Genomic DNA, 25,819 nt, shown 5'->3' with positions numbered 1-25,819 from the left:
AGATTTTAGGATGGAAAATTACGAAACAGACAGGTTTAGTTAATTTTAGTGTTGGGCTTTTTTTCTGGTTTATTATCAGTAGCAATGACTGGATTTTAGTTTCTGTGCTCACAAATAACTGTCATATAAAAAGTCAAAGCTAGCTAATATCTAGGATGTTTATTCTTAACAAAATTAATTAAACACAGTACTGACATACTGTATAATAACATTTGCCACAGCTCTTACTGCGTGTTCTAGACTATTTATTAATTGTAGATTGAATATAATACTTCCATTCCTAATGGAAGTTGTGTGTTCCCAACTCCTAATGCATTACACTAAAATCACATTTTGCAACTTGTTCAATGTAATTGCTTTTTTCAGCTTTAGTTCAGGGGCTTTTAGAACGTTTGCACTTTCAAGCGGTAGTATAAGAGATTAGATGAAAATGGACATGACAATTACATGAACAAACATCATGCACTAAGGCTCTGTCTTCATTGATCTCTCCATGTTCTCAGTTGACAAAAGATTCTGGGTTTTTTTCTGCAGATAAATGACGTGTCCCTGAAGATGCTTTTGCTCTAACAGCAGAAGGTATTTCTTGCTAAGTGAAAAAGTTGAGTTTTTCTGAGATTATTCATTTGTTCAGATAAATTTTTGGTGCTATATATTCCATGTTGTTATTAATACACTTTATATGTTAGCACTTAGAATATTACTAGATTCAATGAATGACTGAATGGGCTAATAGTCGAAATCTTTATTGAAAATATGTATTTGAAATCATCTTCTGTTTCATCTCCTCAGGGAAATATAACCTAATTAGTTCAAATAGGAATTTGGGAATTCCATACTAACTTTCCCTGCAGCCTTTCTTCTGTTGGTAGGTAAATATGAAATTGTCTAGAATAGGGTAAATAGGGTAAAATAAAAGATAAAGTTGAACTCGTTCAAGTCCAGAGGCAGGGCCTGCTAAACTCCAGCAGCTTAAACACCTGCTAAAATGGGCTGTGGGAAGGGATGTATCCCTAACTTTAAACAAACTTGATTAGACATGAGTTGTCTTTAAATCTATTGATAGGCATAAAGCACATCAAGAAGTCTGTCACGAAAATCATGGTTTTTTAGAGGTTCTACACCGATGCTGTGGCAACACATAAAAGTTAATGTGGATTTGAACTGTACCAGTACTGAGGAGAAAGAGAACAATTTGTTTGTCTACACAAAGATATCTAGTGGCATTTGAAAAGCCCTAAGATATTCTGCCTTTCGGCTGCTGGTTTGAAAAGATGCATGTCTCTTGCAATCCTATGATATGTCTACCAGCCTAGACAACCCAGGGACTCTTAGGGATTATTAAGGCCATCTCTAAAAATGTTAAATGCACTTAGGCAACTAATTAAAACTTGCACAGGCACAAACTCCATTCAGCATCCATTTGCTAACCTGCTTCTTTCATGAAGAATTTAACTTTGTGTACCAGTGCATGTGGGTCTAGATGAGTAGCAAGGGAGAAAGAAGAAATGTCAAGTTCATGTGCTTTCACTAGGTCCATGATGAAGGGGGTGGAAGTAGAAGTTACTGACTGAAAAGCCAATCCTAACCTTACTTTGATCTTAAAAACTGTGGTTTGTAATACTACAGTCATACCAGAACAGTAGTGACAGGCACAAATCTGAAACATTTTCCCTACATTTTGCTAATCTGGGAAACAGTCTTGTTACACTGCAAGGTCTAGTATAAATATTTAAAAATTACAGTAAAATTATCCAAAATGAATGAAAGACTTAACCAGTGTAAAGTATAAACATATAATTTGAAAAGTGTTGTTATATATATGTATTATATATTATATACAAGATACATTATATTAAGACATGCAAATTATGTATTTAATATATTCAGTTTTCTGAAACTGTAGAGTAGCCAGTTTCCTAATGTTCACAAAAATAAGGAAAAATATATTGCAAAACAGGGAACTAATAGACGACTAAAACCATCAAATTTTCAGTTTTCTATCCCTTCAATCCTACTAGCAGTCAAGAAGCTAAACCCTCATTCAATTTAAATCTATAAAAGAAGATAAAGCAACTAAAAAGAAGATTGTGATAGATCCCACATACTGTAGCACACAACGTTTGTAGATGGAAAGCAGACTAGAAATCTTCTTTAACTAATCCTGTTATGCCAATAAATTTCATATGTTCCAATACATTTACACTTTGGAAATCTATTAACTGAAAAAGAAATCTACTGACTGAAAGATCAGGCAATGTAAAGACTGCTTATTTTTTAAAGCAAGGGAATAAATTCAGAGTCCCCAGAAGTGCTTTTGAAGGTTATTGTTTTATCATTAAAAACAGGTAAAGAAGAAACAGTGAATACATACTTTTTCTCAGTTACATGTATTCAATATATTTGTTTTTAATTCACCTTCAATATCTTCATGATTGTGATAAAGTGTTTGATCAACATCTGTTCACACTGGCTCAGAGTCTCCAACAAGAAATGCCTTAAGGAGGTAGCTGGCTGTTTTTTTCTAGGAAAGAAGGATATGGGATTAAATTTGCTCCTAGGATTCGATAATGTTTTGTAGAGGCTTGCAAGTTGGGACCTTTCTGAACTGTGGAGAAGGCTGCAGCTAGAGGGAGCTGATTTTTATTGGTCTCCCTATGTCAAAAGCCCTGGATGAAGTTGTTGAGAAAGTAAAAGCCTCTGCAAGCTGGAGCAGGGATTACTTGCAATTTGGAGAGAGGGAGGAAGGTGACAATCTCTAGATCCCTGTCTAGAGACACCTGTCTGGTGAATCTAGATGGCAGGGTAGCGCTTCCTGGGTAAGACGGTTCACTAGCTGAAGGGACAAAGGAAAGTGCTTTGGGATTGAGAGAAGGTACAGAACCCAATTTCTGTGCTGTTGGAGATGACTGGGCCTGCTGAGGACTATGTGGTAAGTGAGACAGATTCTGAAGTCATAAAGGTTATTTTGTGCTGTTGAAGAAACCAAACTGTCTGATAGATGCTGAGTTTTAGTATTGTGTAAATTGGCATGGGAACCTAGAAGGATTTAGGGTGGGGTGTGTGGGGGGGAGAGATCTAGTACCATCGCTGTAATGCCAGTAATGACATAGGGAAGGGCAAGTCAGTAAAAAATGCATGTCAGCACACACTTTCCTGTGGTCGTTTTGGCTTTTAAAGAACATTAAAGCCTGAATCACAGTCTCGTAATGCCTCTTGTTCTACCAGCTGTTAATGACCATATTTGACATTGTGCTCTGTATTCTCTTTCGAAAAGGAAAAAGGGTATGTAGAAAAGATTCTTACAAACCCTTTTAATAAATTGTATAATTTTACTGTTTAATTTTAAACTATTATAAAATAGATTCAACTTTTTTTGGATATGATTTATGATACGTCTTTGCAGTGTGGGTATGATGTATAAAAAATCTGAGCGCACAGCTCTTTCATGCTGAGTGATTACTTTGGCTATTGTAATTAAAAATGCACACCCAGAGTGCATGAAGTACCAAGTATTCAGAATACAATGAAGACATGAGAGTAGAACTGAATTTTTAAATGATGCCAAAATAACTCAAACTTATTCAAGGAAAGAATTTCAAGGTTAATGCTTCATGTAAAGTGTTTGTAGTAGTGGAGAGCTTTTCCAGCACATATTTACTAGACTCAAGAACAGAAATTAAGAACAAAAGTGACAATCTGAAAAACTTTTATTTTCTTAATTCAGGTTCATTTAACAGTTCTTCTAAAGTTGACTGTAGCATTTGTTTCTGTAAATGAAGTGTCAGTAAATTGCAGATTCATGCAAAAATGAGGGAGAGAGGCTATATTCTTACAGTGATAGATGGGGGGTTTATGGACTTAACTCCTATTAACGTTAATGGGAATTAAGGACAAAATCCCCATATATCATGATGAGATTAATTTCCATTGCTTAAATACACGTCATGAGGCAGCTACACTAAAGATATTTGAAAAATTATTTCTTTTGGCCTAGTCTTTTGATTTTTTTTTGCAATTGGTCTTTACATTGGTATCTGTGTCCTTTTAAATTAAATAAATACCATGAGTGTTATATAATCATAACCTCAATGGAATTAATCATCTTGTATGATCGCAACAAAATATGAAACTTTATAAATAGCATACCTCATACAATGTGAACAGAAATGTGTAGTGATGCCACAATCTTATTTTCACAGATCCTCAGATTTTCTACAACAGCTTGCAAATTAGTTATCTTCAGAGCTTTTTCTAGGTAATGCTGTAATTGCTATAGCAGGATATAGACTTTTAGCAACAGCTAACCTGGTAGCTGCTATTCAAACAGACCGAAAAGACTAATATAAAAATGCAAAAGTACGTAAGAAAATACTGGAGGGGATGGGAGTAATGCCATAAACTTTCATAGTGCAGTGTTGTATAAGTCACGGCTGTTCCTCTAAGTGAAAAAGAGCAGTCAGAGAAAGAAGAATCAATGGAAGCAAGCATAGGTAAGAGGTAATAAGAGGTGTGAACTTTCCTCCAGCTTTTCTAAAACAAGATCAGGTGGGTGTAGGTAAACACAGGACGTAAAAAATTGGCTAAAGACTAAGTCTTCCTTGGAATGAGAAGGTAAAGATTATGGAAAAACTTTTCGTAAGGGCTGGCACGTAAAGAAACCATTTCGGTTTCAGGCAACGTTAGAACAGGTGATGAATAGGATTATAAAGCAAAATTGTCTGCACTAGCAAGGGTTTACACTGATGATGTAAAAGGTCCCTTCCAGTCTTCTGTTCCTAATAATTGCAATATGTGGCTATGAGGAATGGAAAATTTGGTGTCTTTAAATTGAGCTGTTCAGGTTTCTGTATTGTACAAAGTGTTTTGTAAAATCTACCACTGCTGCCTGTTCCCTCGACCTGTGAAACAATCGCTGACTGACGTGTTCTAAAATGTTTACAGAACTGGGACTTGAAGTTGGTGTAGATAGTTGTATACCTGATTTGACATTTCTCCCAGGACTACGAAGTCAAAGCACTGTACACATCTGGTGGTAGATGAAGAGAGATTTTGTGGATGCCCAGATCAAATGAGTGGATACAGCCACTCAGCTTTCAGCACTAGGCCTGAGGTAGTGGAGTATTTTCCATGTTTTGTGTGACAGCTGGGACTATAAACTACTAGTTGTTTTTCATGAAGAATCTTGAGATTTTATTCAACATTTACCATTTTTTATTGCTGTTGTTCATTAATGAAAACATTTGTTTGTGGATTTATGTATTGGCAAAGACTACTAAAGTGTTTAAGCATTATGTCTTAGTATTTTGTTAAACTGAATGACAAAACCTGTTAAAATTTAGGAAGTGAGACTATTAGTGTTTTCTTTTTAAAAATCTGTATGCAGCTCTCTTCAATTAATTTAATTTGTAGGTATGGAACTGCATCTTCAGGCACCACAAAAATAAGATCAGCAAAGAGCAGTCTGCTTTGAAATGAGAAAACCTGTTGTCAGTCTCCATTGCAGCTTTTCTACGTAAGCACAGAGTGGACGTCTTCTGCATGTGCCATAGTCTAGAAACACTGTTCTTGCATGTTGGTAAACTTGAGAGATTACCTCTTGTCTATTGGCAATAAGTAATAAAAGTTATGTCTGGAAACCTTGACAGCACCACACAGATCTGAAATTAGTCATAAGTTACCCTTATAGATGGGTATTAAGATCCAGATGATCTGTTTATATCAGTAGGGAAAGTTAAATGAAACCAGCAGTCTTTATTTCTGACTTAGATATTTATTCTCCATATTGCATAAAGATCCCATTGAATTTCATCTCCAAGTTCCAGAAGACATTACAGAACTTGGCTGTGACTCAGCCACCAAGCCTTACTGGGATAAATATAAAACCTATTCCAATTAATCTTCTTCCAAAAAATCTTGGAATAAATTATGAGTCACAACTACAAAAATGAATCCAGTTTACAAATCGGAACAACTGAAATAGGAATTTTAGTATTTCATTGTGGAAACCTTCTGGTATATTATGTTTCTAGATTCTGCTTTAAAGGCATCTGTTTTTGCAAAAGGACCACACCTTTGTTCTGTTTGTGCCCATTACATGGCTGCTGTCAGTGAAAACTGTCAGTTTGCATCTTTGCTTTACTGTAGATACTTGTTATATTTTTAGACCTATGACTTGTTCATGTACGGAATATAGTCCTTTTCAGTTCTGGCATCACTTTTAAATTTCCATTAATAATGCAAATGAACACTAACAACGGAGTTGGATCCTCTATGACAGCACTTTATTCTAAAGCTATCAAAAATGTCTGAAACAGTTTCAAGCAGCTTTTCATCATTACAGTGTCACTTATTCTAGACTGTAACTTCACAGTCAATCTAGAGATATTGACTGCATGAAATCATTTCCTTTCACAAAGGAAGTTTCAATTCTTCGTAAATCATTGAAAGGATATCTAGAAATGGCAGGTTTTGAGACCTGAAAACAAGACCTTGCTGTTTTTCCAGTATTTTCTCAGACAAATGCACTCTGTTATTAGGTAAGATCGCACTATATCTCTAGAACTTTCAGCAGAATTTGGTCTCAGGATGCTATCTAAAATAAACCTGAGACTTGATCTTGAGTTGGTTTGTTGCTGTTTTACAGTGACAAACAAGAAAGATTAACCTAATGTTTAATAAGACAAGATTATCTGTTCATTTTTTACTGACTGTCTCTATTAATAGTTTATATTTCTGTTTTTCTGTATATCCATGTTGAATATACTGGCTTTCAAACATATGAAATATGTGGAAACCATCCCTGTAACCAAACTTCTTTTTCAAATAACATAATCACACTCTATTAACCAAGGAATGAACACTACTGCTCTCTAATAACTCACTGGAGAGTTGCTTCTGAAAACAGTTTAAAAACCACTGGCTTGAGGGGCCAGAGAAGGAAGCCTGCCACCAGCTTCTGCAAAGGCCATCAACTCCAGCAAAGGCAAAGCTTCTGGCAATTTTTAAAAATCAATTTAATCAGCCATTTTTGCTAGTCCAAACCTAAACCAAACATAATAGTCAAAACTATTTTCTTCATTGCAAAGCTCATTTGCTGCCCAAATTCCTGGAATTTAATTCTGGAATGTTCCAATCCAAACACTGTCCATTTTTTTTTTTCTGAATTGTTTATAAATCATCAAAGGAATCAAAAAGGAAAAAATGGCATTTCTTTTACTTTTTCAGAGTCATAAAAGGAGCCCAAAAGGCTGGAGTAATTTCCTGAGAAAAAACTCCAGTATAGATGCCAGGAAAGAATACAGGAATAGTCTCATCTTATAACACAGCAAGAGAAGGTTAGAAAAAGGCATAGAATAGTACAATCATCCTCATAAGCTTCCCAGAGGCCAGGAGATAAATACAGTGAGATCATTTATCCTCATTTCGGACTTGTTGTGTAAGGGTGATTTTCAGTGTTAGTAGGGAACCAGGTTTCCCCAGATTTGGAAATTCAGCAATTGGTACCTGATAACCATTATGTGCAATATCATCTGTACTAACCTCTTCTGTGCGTAACATCACCCAACCTGTCCTCTTACAGTTTATCAGCAAACTAGATACTTGTTTTTATGCACAGCTCCAATTAGTCTCATTCTTAACAGGCACCTGGAAACACCTCTTCTCCTCAACATCTATTAGTGATATGCAGCATGCACCCTTGATCAGCTGTTGCAAGCAGTTGGTACCACGCCATACCTTGTAACTTGGTGAGACAGACGGGAGTTGGCTGTGCTACCTCTGTCTAACATTTCCTTGTCCCTCTCTGTTTCGTCATGCTGTTGCGCTGTTGTAATACCAGCTAGTGTCTTACCTGATATCTTCCACCACAGTGTATCTGAATTCCAAGATTCCATTCTAAAAAGTTATCCTAGACTAAAAGTTTCAGAGCAGAACTGCACAAAACAATGTTTTCCATTGCTGCTTGTAAAACTGACTGATATAGGTCTTTTTTTTTTCAATTTGAAAACAAATGATGCTATTTGTTTGCTAATTCAAATACCATATGCATCGCAACGTGCTTTTTCAAACATGCTTTGGTTACATCCTACAGCATTTCTGTACAATATGGAAGATAGATGCTGTATCTGGGGAGGGTGATGTGATGCTGTCTGCTTAGAATGTAGGTTCAGCAGGGGGATTTCTGTGGATTAATCTGGTCATGTAACAAACTGGACAGCTGCAGACCCACTAGAATTTGAAAAACCTCTGTCTACTCCTGACTCCGTAACCCAAGCTCAGGGTGGCAGACGCAAGTTTATTATAAAATAAAGGATGTTAAATAATCCGCCTTCCAAACTCACACAAGAACAATCTGTTGACTTCTCTGTGCCTTGACAGAAGGGAGTTAATTGTCAAATAGGGGAAAATGTTGAATGTTTTTTTGTAATTTTGAAACTGTAAAGAGCATGTTTACTCATCTGAGAGAAAAATTGTGCAATGTAGATATTTCTGTCCATCACTTCTGTATTAACACATTGCTATATCCATTACACAGAATTTTTTAGCATATTTTCACCAAAGGAAGGCATATATTTCCTTGTATTTGAGACAATCAACTAAATGATTCATTTAGGAAAAATATTTGGTGATACTCTTCAGCATTAAACTTTGCAACGTATACAAGTGAACATTCCTTTCAAGTACTTTATTTAAGACAACCTAGAATAGGTAGAATAGAACATAAACAGAAATGCTCACTTGAAGAAAGATGAAGCTAATGAAATTAAAGAGCTGTGACTCATGAAAGGAGAGTAATTATGATGGCTTAAAAATGGGTCAATGTAGGTTAAAAGCACATTTGATTTGTAAATGTAAGATAATCTCATTAGTGCTGGGAGCGCAGAAAGATTTATCAGCTGCTTCCTAACAACATTCAGGATAACACAGTTCTTTTCAGACTGAGTCAAGAAATACCCATCAGCAAAAATGTGGCAGGAACAAATAACAGACATATGTTTTCTGTGTTAATTGTCTGTGCTGTTGTCATTTGCCATTAGGTCTCTCAGTGAGTGTCTGTTTCAATGCACTTTTAGCACATGCATTATGCTAAGCATATTCATATATACTTAGTAAATATTGCTGTAAATATGCATTAAGATCAAAGTGTTGTTCCTGACCTTTAAAACTCAGAAAACCTTGAGGAAGTTGGTCAGTCATATTTACTAGAATAAAAGGAGGCTTTTTGGTATCTGCCCCATAGCCTAACTGTTCTGTAGCCTTTGCTTCATGTATTCAGTATTTTGTCCGTGAACATTTGTAACTGAAAATGTTGGCATTGATGTTATTCTCACCCTATAAGACTGAACAATCTCTTCTTTTTTTTTGTTGGTAACTGCCAACAATATATATGACACTGCTCTTAACAATCAGGAAATCTCTTAGCATTAGGAGATACAGTGCAAATACAAGCTGAGCACAGCTTGAGCTACAAAGAGAAACTCTGTAAGGAACTTTTGAGGATGTTGTGATAAAACCTGAAATTTAAGTTCCAGTGCACCAATAAGAAAATGGATTGGTTTGCTGTAGGATATGATTCCCATATTGCCAGTATACATTTAACTTTACATGACCAAGCAATCCGATTGATTTCTCAGATTTTTAAATTTTAGTGTGCTTAGGTATATCGTCATTTATCTTAAATAAAAAACTTCAGATGTTTATTTGTGTTAATTATGTTATGTTAATTTCATATCATGAAATAGTAATTTTATTCTGGGCTTCCACATTTTTTTAATCTCCATAAGATTTCTAAATCCTTATGTGAAAAAAAGAATAGTAACAATATGTAAAAAATTAAAGACTGGACCTAGGTTTTCCTTATGTGAGCAAAGCAGGAAGAGTTTTACTTGGCTAGAGAACTGAGTGTGAAATCCTCCCTTTGTGAATATCATCGAGACATATACAGATGTGGTACTGCCATTCGGCTCAATAACATAGAAAGATTAGCAAGGCTGGACCCTAAGTAGTGTCGATGATGAAAGTTTGTTTAAGGGAGTTTTTAATTATGTGATTTACTTTTTTCCTGCCTCCTCAGAGCATACATTACATAAATTAAGTTCCTCATATGATCACTTAAAGTTACCTAGGTTCAACTAGAATCGCAGCTTCCTAGCAAGAGGGGCATGTCTTTTGCCCACTATGAACCATCTGATCTGTCTTTTGAGACAAAGAAAGGGAATATGAAACAACGGTAACCCATACTCCAAAGAAGTTGAAAGCAATGTGAAAAACAAGAAAAAAGAAAGAAAGAACGAACCAATTTAAAGAGTTGACAAGCTGTAAGTCAAATGAAGCTTTTTTTTTGGTTTGGCTGTCTCTCCTGACCTGTTAGACCCCACTCTACAACAGCAAACAGGCCTGGATGAGTTTAAGAGAATCCACTTGCCTGAAAGCTGATTCCTGCTGCGCACCGTAAGTTCCCATCGCACACTGACAAACTCCTCTTCCTTATTGAGAACTATAAAGTCCGGTAATGTAAAGTTGGCACCGGGCTATTTTGCAGCTGGTCTTGTTTTTTTTTAACCCATTGTTCTTCTGTAACTGTTTACTGTGTTATACATAACCGAGGCAGCAGAGGGGGCTCAAAGATTTTGGTTATCAGCGAGAGAACTACAGAACCAGAGAGGGAGAAAAAGAGAGAGACTGACTGTGCCAAGAACAGTTACAACGACAGTGAAGGACGTGGGTCGATGTATTCGGACCTCTTTAAAGCTAATAGATTATATGCATATCCCATTATTCAGCTGGTAGTTTTAAATACCAGCGAGACTTCAAGGTACCTCTTAGTGGCCAGGCTTTATTTTGCACTTGTTGCTTATTTAAGCTCTTTTTTTTTACAGTTTAGAAAAAAGTATTTATCAAGAATATAAAAGTCCTCTTTGAGTCTAATAATTTGTTCTAATAAGTCCCTCTATGTGTAAAGATTTAGAATAAATATTAAGACATAGGTATCTGAATTTTAAGGACTACATTAAATAAAATTGGTAAATTAGTGATAATTGGTAAAATAGTGATAATTGATAAAACACTGAACTGTAGCGAATTGACTTTTGTTCAACAATGCAGAAATTCAGTTTGTACAATAATGCAAGATGTTTTTAATTGTAATTTTAAGATAGAAAGATTTTCATGTTTTTCAGATGTTCATGGAGACAAGTAAAGCTAATAATATATTTAAATGAAAGTCCTATCTACACAAAAGCATTTGTTCTTCTGCAAAGGAAGATTTGAGTCTCTGAGAGGTCAACAGCTGCTGACCATAAGCAAACGCCTGTTTTGAACTGTATCAGTGAATACATTATAAACAGAATACCAGCATCATGAAGGCAGCATTTGTCCTAAGGTCAAGGTTGTGCTTAATTGTCCAGTTTTTGAATGCATATGATCGATAGAATGAAAAACCCTGTGGTTCTGACCAGGTTTGGTATTTTCTGTAACATACTACCTGGAACTGTTTGTTACAGATCAGATTGGAGTCTATCTCAACTGTTTTAACTGGCTTTCAAGGCAACACAGAACAGAATATAATTTAATGTAAGATAGAAATATTGTTCTAACTTACTGAGTTGTACTGAAAGGAAAGGTTTATAATTCTCTTTTTTTTTTGAGAGAAAATACCCTTGAGATGTGAACTCAGGCATTCTCTTCCCAAATTCAGGACAATTTTTTTAAGTGGTAGCAACTTCAATTTTCTAAATATCTTTTTTATAGTGATCTAATTTCTGAATCTTTTCACTTTACTGACTCTGTGGTCTGTCTCCTGCTTTGCACCAGATTCACCCATAGAGCTGTTAAAAAGTAGCTGTGGAGCACTATTCTAATCATGTGGGCATTGCTTAATCCTCTGATCGAACCTGAATAAATCTCCTTGGATGCCATGTCAATCTCTTTGGGATTTGCAATCTGGCAAGGCACCCAAATACAAGTTAAATTACTTTTCTACCTGAAAAAAATCATCTCAGTAACAGTATCTCTCAGTAACATCTACCACTATGTTCCAAGATGGGTAAAGATCAGGCAGCTGTGAATATCACTTTGGAGATAGCGGGCATAAATATTTGACTTTATGAATTTATGCTATTGATCTCCTAACTACAGGTCCTTGGCCACATTCAAAGGTCTCATTTTTGCTCTTACTGGTAGTTCAGAAGGATGGCTTTTGCTTAGTATTATTCCTTTATCTTCTTCTTCTTTTTTTTTTTTTTTTTTTTTTTTTTTGGCTATACCAGTTATTTTCAATCTCTGTTCTATCATTCCAAGTACGTATCCTGACCCCTGAAATTGTTGGGATTTCAGAATATTTGCTGTATTTGGATCTTACAAACTCCCACAGTCCTTCCTTCATTTCTCTATATTTTAACCCTCTCTGTCCCCAAATTACTATGTAACTGTTTTCAAAGGTGTTTATTTGCCTTTCTTCAAAATATGTGAGGCATTTATATGGAGAAAGAATGCCTATATCTCCTCTCTCACCAAATTTTAATGAGTAAAACTGTGCTTTAAGTTATTAGCATATGTGTTTCACCTGCTAAAAATTATCCGTTATTTTTGTCAGTTCACAGTTCAGTATCTAGTTTTACTATCTTTAGACTTTGACCTCTCTTTCCCCTTATTTCCTTAAAATTTCCAGTCTTTTTGTACTCTATCTTCTGCCTTTTTTTAATAGATAAATTGTAAGTGTATATACAAAAAGTGTGCAATCCACATATATTTACCCCACTGTTAGAATTCATAATGAAATTTTATATACCAGATCACCGTTTTAGTTATTCTATTATCTCTGTGCAATAGCTCTATGAAAGAAGGACTTTCTAAATAAAGTATAAATCCCTATATGCCTGTATATACTGAAATTATAAAATATTATTAAAAAGCAACTTAAGATTTGACATTTTTGAGGTTAGAAAGGTGGAACACTATAAAAATTAATACCTATCTAATTGAAAACAATGAGTTCATTACAACTGTCAAATAAAACTTATGGAGAAATAAAAAAAAACCCAACCCTTGGCTTTATTTTTACTTGTGTATTTGATGGTATAACAATGGATTTTCTGTTAGAGAAAATCAATTGCCAAATTAAATGTTCTCACTTTCTGTTCTCAGAAGTGAATTTCCTTCTTCATTTAGTTCCAGGTGAATAAAAGCTCTAGCTAGCTTTTGAGCTCATTGAACATATTTAACCTGAACTTTAAACATTTTTTGAGGTAAAATATCTTACCATGGTTGTCTCTGCAATGGATCCAAAGCTGTTTATAAATATGTTGCATGTGACATTAACTGGAGGGCCTGCAAAAGAAAAAAACCACCAGTGTCTGTTCCAGAATCATTGCTTATTGAGTGACTGTAAAATATAAAACATTATGAAACAATGTTTATTGACTTAGGAGGAAATAATGTTACATTCATAACTCATTTAATGCAAAATTAAATTGAATGGTTTCTAATAATTTTCCTTTTGATTTTTCTCAAAGGTACACTACTTGACTGGCCAGTTCTAGCAATAAAAAAAAAGAGAGAAAGTTCATTATGAACTTGCACAGATGATTCTATGAAAAAAAATCAACATCCTTTTTGAAATATCCAGTAAAAAATATATGTGTGTCACTGTATGTATGTCACTTCTTACAACAATGTATGTCACTTCTTACAACAATTAGGGGAAAAAGTGACCTTTTTCACTCAAGGCAGCTGCTACCTTTAATGTTATCTGTCATCAGTGGTAACAGAAATACATTATTGCTGCTCTTACCTCTACTGCTTACAGGAACAAATGTGGATAAGAAAGGATGACTTAGATTCTATTTTCATTTCTCCTAAATCCACAAAATAGTTAAGAATCCATTTAAACTGAATTTTCTGTTACCATGGGTCTTCAGTCAACTGTTGTTCTGTCTTATCTTGCATTTGTGAGACACCAGTAGTGGCAGAGCAGCCATTATGGTAACTGAACAATGAATTGTCCCTTCATGGAAAAGTTTTAAAATTATTTCTCTGAAAGTCTCTGTAAAAATGGCATTGTGGTAGAGCATGCTAATGTCTCCATTATTTCTTATCAATTTCAGTCTGTGTACAGCAGAAACAAGGTTTTTCCATCACAATGTTTTTCTGTCATCCTCCTGCACCTTGATATTCTTATATTAATAATCCAGTTCAGCATTGGAGAACCTGATTTCTTTTTGCAGGTGTAAGCAGTCACTAATAATGAAAGATCTATATCTGGAATTTGAGGACTAGTCTTACAAACCCTTACGTAATATTTCTTTTTTAGTGTCACTGAAGTAAGAAGCTGCTCTGCCACTGCTGGTGGTTTGCAACTAGCAAAATATAGTATGACAATGAACTTGATATTAAATACTTGAAAAATCAAAACATCCATTAAAAATTCTGCCAACAGGACACAACTTGGAACATCCAGCTTCCTTTCCTCAAGGCAATAATTATTTTGAAGTACTGTATGGCAATTGCAACAAAACATCACTACATGTACTTCAGTCATTGTAATACACAACACTACACCTACGGAGCAGAATTCTCGGGTAGGGAGGTATCACTCTGCAGTCACTTTGACACTATTTTCACTTTGATACTTGGTTAATTATTTAGAGCCGTGGAGCATATCCAACACTTCTTAAAATCCAGTAAAAGCTTGACATTGACAACTCCTGAAAAGGATCAAAGGAAAAAAAAGGAAAGCAGAGGAGACGAACAAAGGCAGAGTCACTAAAAACTGTCAGGGAGAAAATTGTACTTCCTGGCTGTGTTAGATAATTTGTTTGTAGGGCAGCTTTCCTTTCAAACACTTTCATGTTGTAGTACTTGTCATAATTTCAATCTGGTATGATACTATCCTGTTTAAAATAGTACTATGCTTTAGAGTGTAAGTTTGCTGTATCAACAAACATAGTTGCTTTTATAAAGAAAGAGCCCTAAATCACTACGACGTTGATGCTTAATTTCAAAAGCAGCATTACAAAAATACAGTTAACAGCTAGTTAAAACGAGCATAAAAGGAGAAGCTAAAAGCAGCTTGCAAATGGTTTAGAGATTAAAGATACTGCGCTGAAAGTAAAAATGTACTTCCCAAAATATGGTTAAACAGAAGCATAAATGAAGCTGTTGAACATAAATTAAAGATGGGGGGGGGGGAAATAGAGCTGAAACTTACTGAGACAGAAAAGCTAACAATGATAACTATCTGCAAGGCATTAAAAATAGAATCCTGCCAAGATCTGGAAGGTGAAGGCAAGAGAAGATGATTAAGGTATGAAAGTATCCATGAAAGTGAAGAGGGTCAGAGCAGAAAAACTAAATGAAGTCTCTGTAACAACATTTGTCTCCAATTGCTAGCTGTGTCAAATACTGGAGCCATTCTGACGGAAGATTTGTATGAGGACTGTAGTAGACATTTCAGACTAAGTGAACAGGAACAAACTGTTATGATTAAGAGATATGGATTAATATTATTTTTTCTGAAATAACATCTCTCAGATCTACTGAAGCTCTCTGAAAAAGCTGATGAGCATGTGGACAACGGCAATCTAATTAACTTAAATAAATATTAATTTTAATTGTAATATATAATTAAATTAATTAAAATAATTTATTTGGAGTTTCAAAAACTTTTCAACATGATCTTTTGTCAAAGGCTTTTTAAAGGTATTAGTCTTGATGAAGTGAGAGACAGTCCTTTTATAGGTCTTTTGTTTTAAAGTTATTTAATGTTAGGAATAAATAACCATTTTTCAAAGTGTGAGGTGATTGCTGGTGAGTTCCCCCATGGATCTGCACTGAATCTTTGTAGTTCAATATTAATGACCTAGAAAAGAATATACAGCAATAAAATTTTGCTTCTGGTATAAGATTATTTGGGGTGGTTGTATATAAAGCTGACTGCAAGGAGGAGCAGAAAAATCACAAAATACTGAGCTATCAAGCAATAAAATGTTTGATGAAATTCAGCATCAGTCAAATGCCAAATAATCCTTACCATGCGTTCCTACTGATGGGCTCCAAATTAATGATTTCCATGTAGGAAAAAGAGGCTAGATTAATTATGGATGGTTCTCTGGAAGCATGCTCTGTAATTAATAAAGGAGAATGCAAAGGAATACACAAAAAAAATGGACTACCATACAAGTAGATCATGAACTTCTGTCCTGAATGCTTCAAAATTTCTCCTCTGTCCGCCTCAAAAGGATATATTAGGGAGAAGAGAGATGTCAAGAAGGCAACCAAGGATCACAAATTCTATGAAATGCTGCCACACAAAAACAGCTTAAGTAGAACAGAACTCTTCACACTGGAAAAGGGATATTATAGGGAGAGATATATAAGTATACAAATCTGTAAATATCAAAAGGAAGTAAACCTTTTCCTCAATTTCTCAATGTGTCACACGGCAATAAAACCAGTAAAATAATCACCAAATTCAAAGCAAACAAAAAATGATACTTTTCACTATTCCAAAACATGAAGATTTTATTGCCATAAAATACTGGAAAAGCCAAAAGTATAAACAGCTTCCAGAAGTGATCAGAAGAACATATTTATCTAAATTAGTTTTTTAGTTAAGTCCTGGCTTAAGAAGTTCCTAAACTAATGATTGCTGAATACTGTTTGATAATACCAGGGCAAGGAACACTTTACACTTCCCTATGTAAATCCCCAAATTTCCACCTTAATAGATTTTTTTAAAAGCGTACACTCTGGACTGTATAGATTTAAAAATATAACACCTCTTCTGTATCAAGTTAATTCTGAGCATCTTGAGGCCATAATACTTTTTACATATGGATTACTGAATTGTGTCCAAATTTGAAAGACAGTGAAGGACAGATATAGTCTGGGATGTGGAACAGCTGAGCAAGAGAAGCACCTTGTTATAGGTTTGATGTGTTTGAAATAAAAATATTTTGCAATTGGAACAAAGATTTTACAAGCGTTCTAAATTTCCTGCTTTATTCCATAACTAAATAAATACCAACAGTCTGCTCTATTATTTCTGTTGAACAAGAACACATATGCAGAATTCCTTATCCAAAAGCAGAGCACTCAGACAAAATATATAATTATGTGTTATTGACCAAGATTAATTAAAAGATGGTAGTTAAAAATCTTGTCTGCATAGGAATTTTATTGGAAGAAAAATGATTTAAAATGATTGTCTGAGTTCTCTTATTAGTACTCTTTCTGTTTCTTTAAAACTGTTGCCAGATTAAAAACTCAAAAAGGCATTAAGCCCCAGCACTTGTTCTAGGACTAATAAAACTAACCAGAAAGTGGCAAAGCCACTTAAGGAGATACTTATTCATAGCGATAGATCTGAATCATTCTGGGCAGATTTGTTCAAACTGCATAGCTGTCTAGAAGATTTAGAATGTGCACTTTCTGAAAAAGAACGATGTCAAGTTAGGTCTTGTCTCTTTAAATTTCAGTGGTTACTAAACAAGGCTCTAAGTCTTTTGAATTATACTTTCAAGTACTGTATTGAATTCGCTAATCTTTAAACCATCTGCGTATTCTTCAGTGTAGCCCCATCAGAAGATTGTGATTGCATGGTGTCCATGACAAGCTCCAAAATCCAATCCCCAAATCAACTGCTAAGCTGTAAGCTACTAATTTTTAAACACTTGTTTGTAGGACTTCAGGAGACTCAAAGAAGAAAAAAGAAAAACTGCAGTGCTTAGACTTTGCCTGAGGTCTTCTTTTGCCCAGCACAGCTTTACCTTAGGTTGAACCTGCAGTTTGCATGCTAAAGAGTATACTCTGGCAACAAGTCAAGAAAACTTTAATAAGGAGCGAAAATAATTTAAGAGCTACCATTCATATAAGAAAGTAATCTTAGAAATACAGTGTTTTGCATTACTTCACAAATATTGTTTGATACATTAGCCCTCCAGGAAGCCAGGCACTGGAACATTCTTCAGAGTAGTTCTGGCAAGAAAAATCCAAGGGACTTATTCTGTATGGTCATCAAGAATATTGATCACTGTCGTAAATCTTTTAGCAATGTGTTTGAATTTCCAGTGCATGTTTATCATTTTCTGAGAAATATCAGCACTGCGAACTTATTAAAAGAAAAGACTTTCCAGTTGCAGTAAATCCTGGGTAATAAGTTTATATATACAGTACCAACTGTTTATGGCTTACTGGTGAGGAAGTAATTTGACAAACTACTTACTTGGTCCTTATGAATCAGTCTGGGCAAATTCTGGCAGAAACAGCAAATAGCAATGACTTTAGAGTCATAACCACTTAAGTTTCTGGGACTTGGAGATGTCAAAAAAGCATAAAATTTAGTGCTGAATAAGAATTAAAATGGAAAGGCAGTGACAGATGACTTAGAGGAGGAAGGCCTGTCTGCCTGAAGGAGAAGTTTTGTAGTAAACATGGAGTAAACCCCACCTTATAGTGAAATGTTAGAACTAAGAGAATCTCTTGGACCAAGAAGATAGGCATAGGAGGAGGTAGCTAAGGCAAAGTAAGAATAATATAATTTTTAATCACAATAGATTCATTCTTTCAAAAAATATTTACATTCTGGAGAATTTAAAGACTGATAACTTCATTTAAAGATTCAGAAATAGATCTAAATGTAATTCCACTATATTATTTGAACTCTTTGCATTCTAAAAAAAGAAGAGTCAAATTTACCTAAACTTCCCAGACAGCAAAAGTTAGAAGTGGTGGTATTTGTATAATAGTTTGTATATTTGTATAATAATATAGTTTGTAGAATCCTTCAGTAAATATAAATACTCTACTTTAGCGTGCCTGAGTCTGGATGATATGGTTTGCGCTAAGACCCTCAGAAGATGTAATCATTACATTTGCAAATTTTGGACTTCCAATCTTCTTTGAATCTCCTTTGCCTTGTTTGAATGTCCTTTGTGATAAGTGCATAAAAGGCACGCACCAAGAGACAATTCCAGGTATTGAGAACCTGCAGTTTCAGCGGGGAACTGAGAACAGGGAAAGGAAAGATGGTCCCTTTTGCCATTTCAAAGCAGAACTGGGGCAAAGGAGTGAGGAAGCTAATGTCACAGGAGAATTTGGTAATAGATTCGGTAAGCTCTCTTGAGTTTGACTCTGATGGTCATGTCATTAACACATTCTTCCTTTTAGTTAGGATCAGGCAGGTAGGAGGGTTTGGCTTGTCTTTTACAGAACTTGCTTTCTGGAGTGCTTCGGGCTATGGTAGTACAAGGTGGGAATTTGAATCCATTAACAAGCATGTCAGAAAAGAAAAAAAAAAAACAACCCCTATTAGACAATTCAAATCTAGTGATAAGCTAAATTTTCAAAAGGTCTTGGGCAGCTGTGAAAGTGACAGGAATAGAGCATATTGCTACTGAAATGAACTGTCATAGCAAAGAAAGGCAAAAGAAGGCACTTTTTTTTTTCAGTGAGTGTACTTCTTCATTTTCATATTTGTTCCACAACTGCATTTGTGTGAGAAGAAATACTGAAATACTGAAAACCTGAAAGTTTAGATTTGAAATTACCTTTGAAATTTGGCCTGATCCTTGCATCGTAGCCTGACATCCTACCCATTAGCTTATCCAGGAAATCAGATGGCGACATTGGCATGCTACGAGATCTTGCACTGTCTGTTTCCTTTGTGGCTACCAAGCTAACAGCAAGAAAAAACAAACAAACAAAAAACCAGAACAAAACATTTTGTTAGAGATTTTGTTAGAGAAACTTTAATTTCATACAGTCAGTCACTTAGTTCATTCCTGTATGAACAGGAAAATAGCAAAGCTAACATTGCCTTTCAAGCTAGTTTATGCTTCAAAAATAGTTGTAGCAAAGAAATGGAAACTGTAAGTTCTTTTTATATCTGTCATTTTATATGCAAATTTTATTTTCCTAAACTGCATCATTATAGGTTGCTGTTACTTCTTCCTCAGGACTGCTGGAGATTAATAACACTGCCAGTCAACAGTAATCCATCCATTATCACAGTTAAATAATGTCATCTACATAAATAGCTGTGCGTGTGGAATGTCATAATTTGGAGTCTAATCTAAGATTGGTCTGTTTATCTGGGTGTGGTGTAACAGAAGCCTTGATCAGGGAAAAAAATAGTAAGGATCTTTCATAGAATAGTACTACTACCACCAATTTTTGTTCAGCCAATGTTTTATGTTGATATTTAAACATAATACAACATATCAAACAGTCTCAATGGTATTCTTTAACATTGTCTTAGAGGTTTGTTTGTTGTTAAAACAAAAGTGACTGTTGTGGTGGAAAAATCCCACAACTTACTGAAGGAGCTATCTTAGGGCAAAATTTTCATCTCAGGGCCACATGGCAAATGTCATCTCCTATAGCCTCCTCTCCATATGTATGCAGAACTCCCACTGACATTCTAAAGCATGCTCTGCACATGCCAAGAGAGAAAAGTATCAGCACTGCGATCAGCCATGTGGATCCAAAGAAAAGGTCTTTATTCTTGTGGAACTCTTACTCAAGTGCTGGCCAACACATTGAAAAAACAACACAGTTGGTAAATATATATATAAATAAAATTGTGAGTAACATTGTGATACACAGTGCAGCTAAAACCATTTGTGGCTTATGGAGTCTCAAAAAAGATAAAGAGCTTTTCCTGTTTGTGCTGACTTCTAGTTAAAAATCTATTGCAGAAGGATGTGAATCTCTTTTACTTACCCGCTTCATTGTCTCCTATTAATGCCTCTTTTAGAAGTGCTTAAATATGCCTTTGTTTAGAAGTAAACACAGGGCATAATGTAAAATCGTTAGGAATTTTCTAACTCATAAAAAATCTATGCTGAACTTTACTTGTTAACAATGGATGGAGTTCCAAAATGGAAAAATTCCATACAGGTATGTGTGTATGCAGATGCCAAGTTAAGTGCAGACTGGGAACGTCATTTCTTTCCTCCCAAAACTATGTTACTCAGAACATGAAAAGTTACAGTTTTATGGCAACTTCCATTTAGAAGGTCTACTAAAGAATCTGTCTTCAAATTTGAAATTTGGATTTAATATCTTAAATCAAAAATTATTTCATATTAAGTCTTGAGTGTTACAAATTTGGACACACATAAAATATGAACATAGAAAGCTCTAGAATGCTGTGGTTTACTCATATTTTAATTTAAACTGGCAATTCAGTCTTTTAAGTGTAATATTAACTGAAATCAGAGAGTTAAAAATTAATCCTTCTGCTTATTTGCTTACCTAGTGCTTATTCTATTCTATGTGTAAATTGATTTGCATATTTCTAGATTGTTCATAAATTTCTAAATTATTGGATATTTCTAAATTGTTCTGAATACTTTGGTATCTCTTTCAGTATTATCTTTCAGTAAAAATGTTTCTTTAATCTCCTTCAGTAGCTAACCTTGTTTTTTATTTCTTCCCATAGCTGGAGAATGTATTTCCCTTTCTGAGAAAGTAAGTAATTAACATGTTCTATTTCTAGTTCAATTTGAAATTCTCCTATTGGCCTCTGACATAATTTTCATTATCAGTCATTCTGAATATATCTAATTCATCACATTATTGCAACTCATAGTTATTTATATTTCTGAAAACATCATACAAATAAAATATGAGTGTCCCTTTACTCTTTGCTGGATTTTATCTATTTGCATGGCAGGAGAATCAAGATACTGTGTATATACATCCATACATAGAATCATAGAATCATAGAATCATAGAATCATTAAGGTTGGAAAAGACCTCTAAGATCATCGAGTCCAATCGTCAACCCAACACCACCATGCCCACTACACCATGTCCCTAAGCGCCTCATCTACACGTCTTTTAAATACTTCCAGGGTCAGTGACTCAACCACTTCCCTGGGCAGCCTGTTCCAAGGCCTGACCACTCTTACAGTAAAGAAATTTCTCCTAATGTCCAGTATAAACCTCCCTTGGCGCAACTTGAGGCCATTTCCTCTCGTCCTATCGCTAGTTACTTGGGAGAAGAGACCAACACCCACCTCGCTACAACCTCCTTTCAGGTAGTTGTAGAGCGCGATGAGGTCTCGCCTCAACCTCCTCTTCTCCAGACTAAACAGTCCCAGTTCCCTCAGCCGCTCCTCATAAGACTTGTTCTCCAGGCCCTTCACCAGCTTCGTTGCCCTTCTCTGGACACGTTCCAGCACCTCAATGTCCTTCTTGTAGTGAGGGGCCCAAAACGGAACACAGGATTCGAGGTGCGTCCTCACCACTGCCGAGTACGGGGGCACGATCACCTCCCTAGTCCTGCTGGCCACACTATTTCTGATACAGGCCAGGATGCCATTGGCCTTCTTGGCCACCTGGGCACACTGCCGGCTCATGTTCAGCCGGCTGTCAATCAGCTCCCTCAGGTCCTTTTCCTCCGGGCAGCTTTCCAGCCATTCTTCCCCAAGCCTGTAGCGTTGCCTGGTGTTGTTGTGGCCGAAGTGCAGGACCGACACTTGGCCTTGTTGAACCTCATACAGTTGGCCTCAGCCCATCGATCCAGCCTGTCCAGGTCCCTCTGCAGAGCCTTCCTACCCTCAAGCAGATCAACACTCCCACCCAACTTGGTGTCATCTGCAAACTTACTGAGGGAGCACTTGATCCCCTCATCCAGACCATTGATAAAGATATTGAACAAGACCGGCCCCAATACTGAGCCCTGGGGAACACCGCTCGTGACCGGCCGCCAACTGGATTTAACTCCGTTCACCACAACTCTCTGGGCTCAGCCGTCCAGCCAGTTTTTTACCCAGCGAACAGGGCACCTGTCTAAGCCGTGAGCCGCCAGCTTCTCCAGGAGAATGCCATGGGAGACAGTGTCAAAGGCTTTACTGAAGTCCAGGTAGACCTCATCCACAGCCGTTCCCTCATCCATTAGGCGGGGTTATAGAAGGAGATCAGTTTGGTCAAGCAGGACCTGCCTTCCATGAACCCGTGCTGTCTGGGCCTGATGCCCTGGTTCTCCCGGACATGGCTCGTGAGCGCCCTCAAAACGAACCGCTCCATAATCTTCCCCGGCACCGAGGTCAGGCTGACCGGCCTGTAGTTCCCCGGATCCTCTTTCCGGCCCTTCTTGTAGATGGGCGTCACATTGGCAAGCCTCCAGTCGTCCGGGACCTCCCCAGTTAACCAGGACTGCTGGTAAATGATGGAGAGTGGCTTGGCAAGCTCCTCCGCCAGCTCCCTCAGTATCCTCGGCTGGATCCCATCTGGCCCCATAGACTTGTAAACATCCAGGTGGCATAACAGGTCATTAACTTCTTCCTCTTGGATTATGGGGGGTTTATCCTGCTCGTCGTCCCTGTCTTCCAGCTCAGGGGGCTGAGGTAGCCTGAGGATAACTGGTCTGACTATTAAAGACTGAGGCAAAGAAGGCGTTAAGTACCTCAGCCTTATCCTCATCCTTGGTGGCAACATTCCCCCCGCATCCAATAGAGGATGGAGATTCTCCTTGGCTCTCCTTTTGTCATTAATATACTTGTAAAAGCATTTTTTGTTGTCTCTCATGATAGTGGCCAGGCTGAGTTCTAGCTGGGCTTTTGCCTTTCTAATTTCCTCTCTGCACGACCTAAGAGATCCCTCTTCTTGAGTTGCCTGCCCCGTCTTCCAAAGGTGATAAACTCTCCTTTTTTTCCTGAGTTCCATCCAGAGCTCCCCGTTCAGCCAGGCCGGTCGTCTTCCCCGCCCGTTATTCTTACGGCACATGGGGACAGCCCGCTCCTGCACCTTTAAGACTTCCTTCTTGAAGAACATCCAGCCTTCCCGGACCCCTTTGCCCTTCCGGACTGTCTCCCAAGGGACCTTCTCGACCAGTGTCCTGAGCAGGCCAAAGTCCGCTCTCCGGAAGTCCATGGTAGCGGTTTTGCTAGCCCCCCTCCTTACTTCACCAAGTATTGAGAATTCTATCATTTCATGGTCACTAAACCCAAGCTGGCCTCCAACCACCACATCTCCCATCAGTCCTTCTCTGTTTGTGAACAGCAGGTCAAGCAAGGCACCTCCCCTGGTAGGCTCACTTACCAGCTGCGTCAGGAAGTTCTCTTCCACACACTCCAGGAACCTCCTCGACTGTTTCCTCTCTGCTGTGTTGTATTTCCAGCAGACGTCTGGAAGGTTGAGGTCCCTCACGAAAACAAGGGCTAGCAACTGTGAGACTTCTGCGAGTCTCTGGTAGAATATTTCATCTGCCTCTTCGTCCTGGCTAGGTGGTCTATAACAGACTCCCAGGAGGATATCTGCCTTGTTGGCCTTCCCCCTCATCCTTACCCACAAGCACTCGACCTCATCATTACTACCATTGAGCTCTAGACAGTCATATATATATAAAAAAACCACTTAGATTTCTTTCTTATACTTTTGTATAAGAAAGTTACATTTCTATTCTATAGGGTAAAGAGAGTTCTTACACTACACAATATATATATCCTATATATTTATTCTGGATATAAATAAATTCTCCAGAATGGAAATATAGAAAGGCCCACTGCTAGCTTCAATATTGATCATTCTCCGAAGAGAGAATTTGTTTGTTTGTCCTTTTTTCTCTTCTCTGAACTTTTTCTAAATCTTTTTTTGTGGCACTTGTAGTTGTTGCTTTTAAAGGCTGCCATGGAATAGAGTACTTTGAAATTAAGGTAACTAACGGTGAAAAGGAAAAATAGTAATTTCTGTGACTATGGATTTTCTCAAAGTGGCATTTACCTTTTTGTATGATACCATTATTAACATTCGTTTTCATTTGTCAGTTAAGAGTCTCAGAATATCTTGAATAATTTTAGTGCCTGCTTCTGAAAACAATATATTCAGTATAATTAATACATTATGTATAAGCAAGTTTCATTTTAGAAATCAGCTGTAATTTGTAACTAAATATTTCTTCAAGGAGTGTCTTCCCTTTTTCTCAGCTTGGTGTGTTACTGAGTAAAAGCTGGTTGAGCACTGCAGAATTCTGCCCTTTCAAATTACCTTTAATCAAAAACATGTATTTCAAAAATATTGTTGGACAAATAATACTTTCATCTCTCCGAGCTGACTTATGGAATACTCTTCTAGTTAAAAAGGACCAAGGCTTGGTAATATAGTAAAACCTGAGTAAGGCAGTGGATTTTAGGAAGGCTTACCTGGCAAAGTATGGGGTTTCTGTTTACAAATTAACATAAAAATTCTGCGTGGTAAGGAGACTTCAGTTTTATTGTACATTGCCTCTGAAAAATAAGCCTCTGGCTAAGTGGTTAGAGAAAGTTACACTCCTTTCATGAAGTATGAATTTAGCTCCTTTTACTGTTAATGCACATAGCTTCCTCCTTGATACACAACTATTTCATAATTCCAGGAATGGCTTTGTGCAAGTCTAGAGGGAATTTACTCTGACTTGTTGTATTTTTTTAAAGAATTTGTGCATGCATTTTCTTACAGGCAGAATTATAAGAATTTAATATCAGCAAAACTTTTATCCTGTGGTGCGTTCAAAAGTAAGCTACAATAGACTTGTGATTAGCAAAAAGTTATTATGCAACTTTAAATTACTGAGAAGGGAAGCTGTACATTTTTGTTCACAGGTAAAGGCAGTGAAGGCTTCCCATTGCTGGGAAGACTTTTATTGGAGATAAATTATAACCTTCCAGTCCTCTGGTCTATTCATATTTTAACAGGAAAAGTTACCAACAAGAATGCTAGCTGTGGTAGTGATTCTGTGTTGTTCTTGTGGGCTATTGGTAAATATTACTAACAGTTACAAAGATTTAAACTATTTTCCAATTTCAGACTTAAAGCAATACTTTATTTCACTTTC

General features: G+C 36.5%; 1 protein-coding gene across 5 annotated transcripts in view; it reads right to left on the bottom strand.

The window, feature by feature from the left end:
• The window catches only part of GLRA3 (glycine receptor alpha 3), a 103,136-nt gene that overhangs the window by 53,930 nt on the left and 23,387 nt on the right, over window positions 1–25,819 (bottom strand). For 3 of the 5 annotated variants that reach the window (XM_075150570.1, XM_075150571.1, XM_075150572.1), the window contains exons 1-2: window positions 19,548–19,632; window positions 13,262–13,329 (exon numbers count right to left, since the gene is read on the bottom strand). In XM_075150570.1, the coding sequence (XP_075006671.1) occupies window positions 13,262–13,329; window positions 19,548–19,632 (153 nt within the window). Of the gene's footprint in view, window positions 1–13,261; window positions 13,330–19,547; window positions 19,676–25,819 lie in introns of those variants that run through there. The other 2 variants (XM_075150568.1, XM_075150569.1) reach the window with 1 other exon arrangement.

Source organism: Calonectris borealis, chromosome 4 (genome assembly GCF_964195595.1).
Source record: "Calonectris borealis chromosome 4, bCalBor7.hap1.2, whole genome shotgun sequence".
Taxonomy (NCBI): Eukaryota; Metazoa; Chordata; class Aves; order Procellariiformes; family Procellariidae; genus Calonectris; species Calonectris borealis.
The sequence above is the reverse complement of the archived record's forward strand: the minus strand, read 5'-3'. Positions and strand labels throughout refer to the sequence as shown.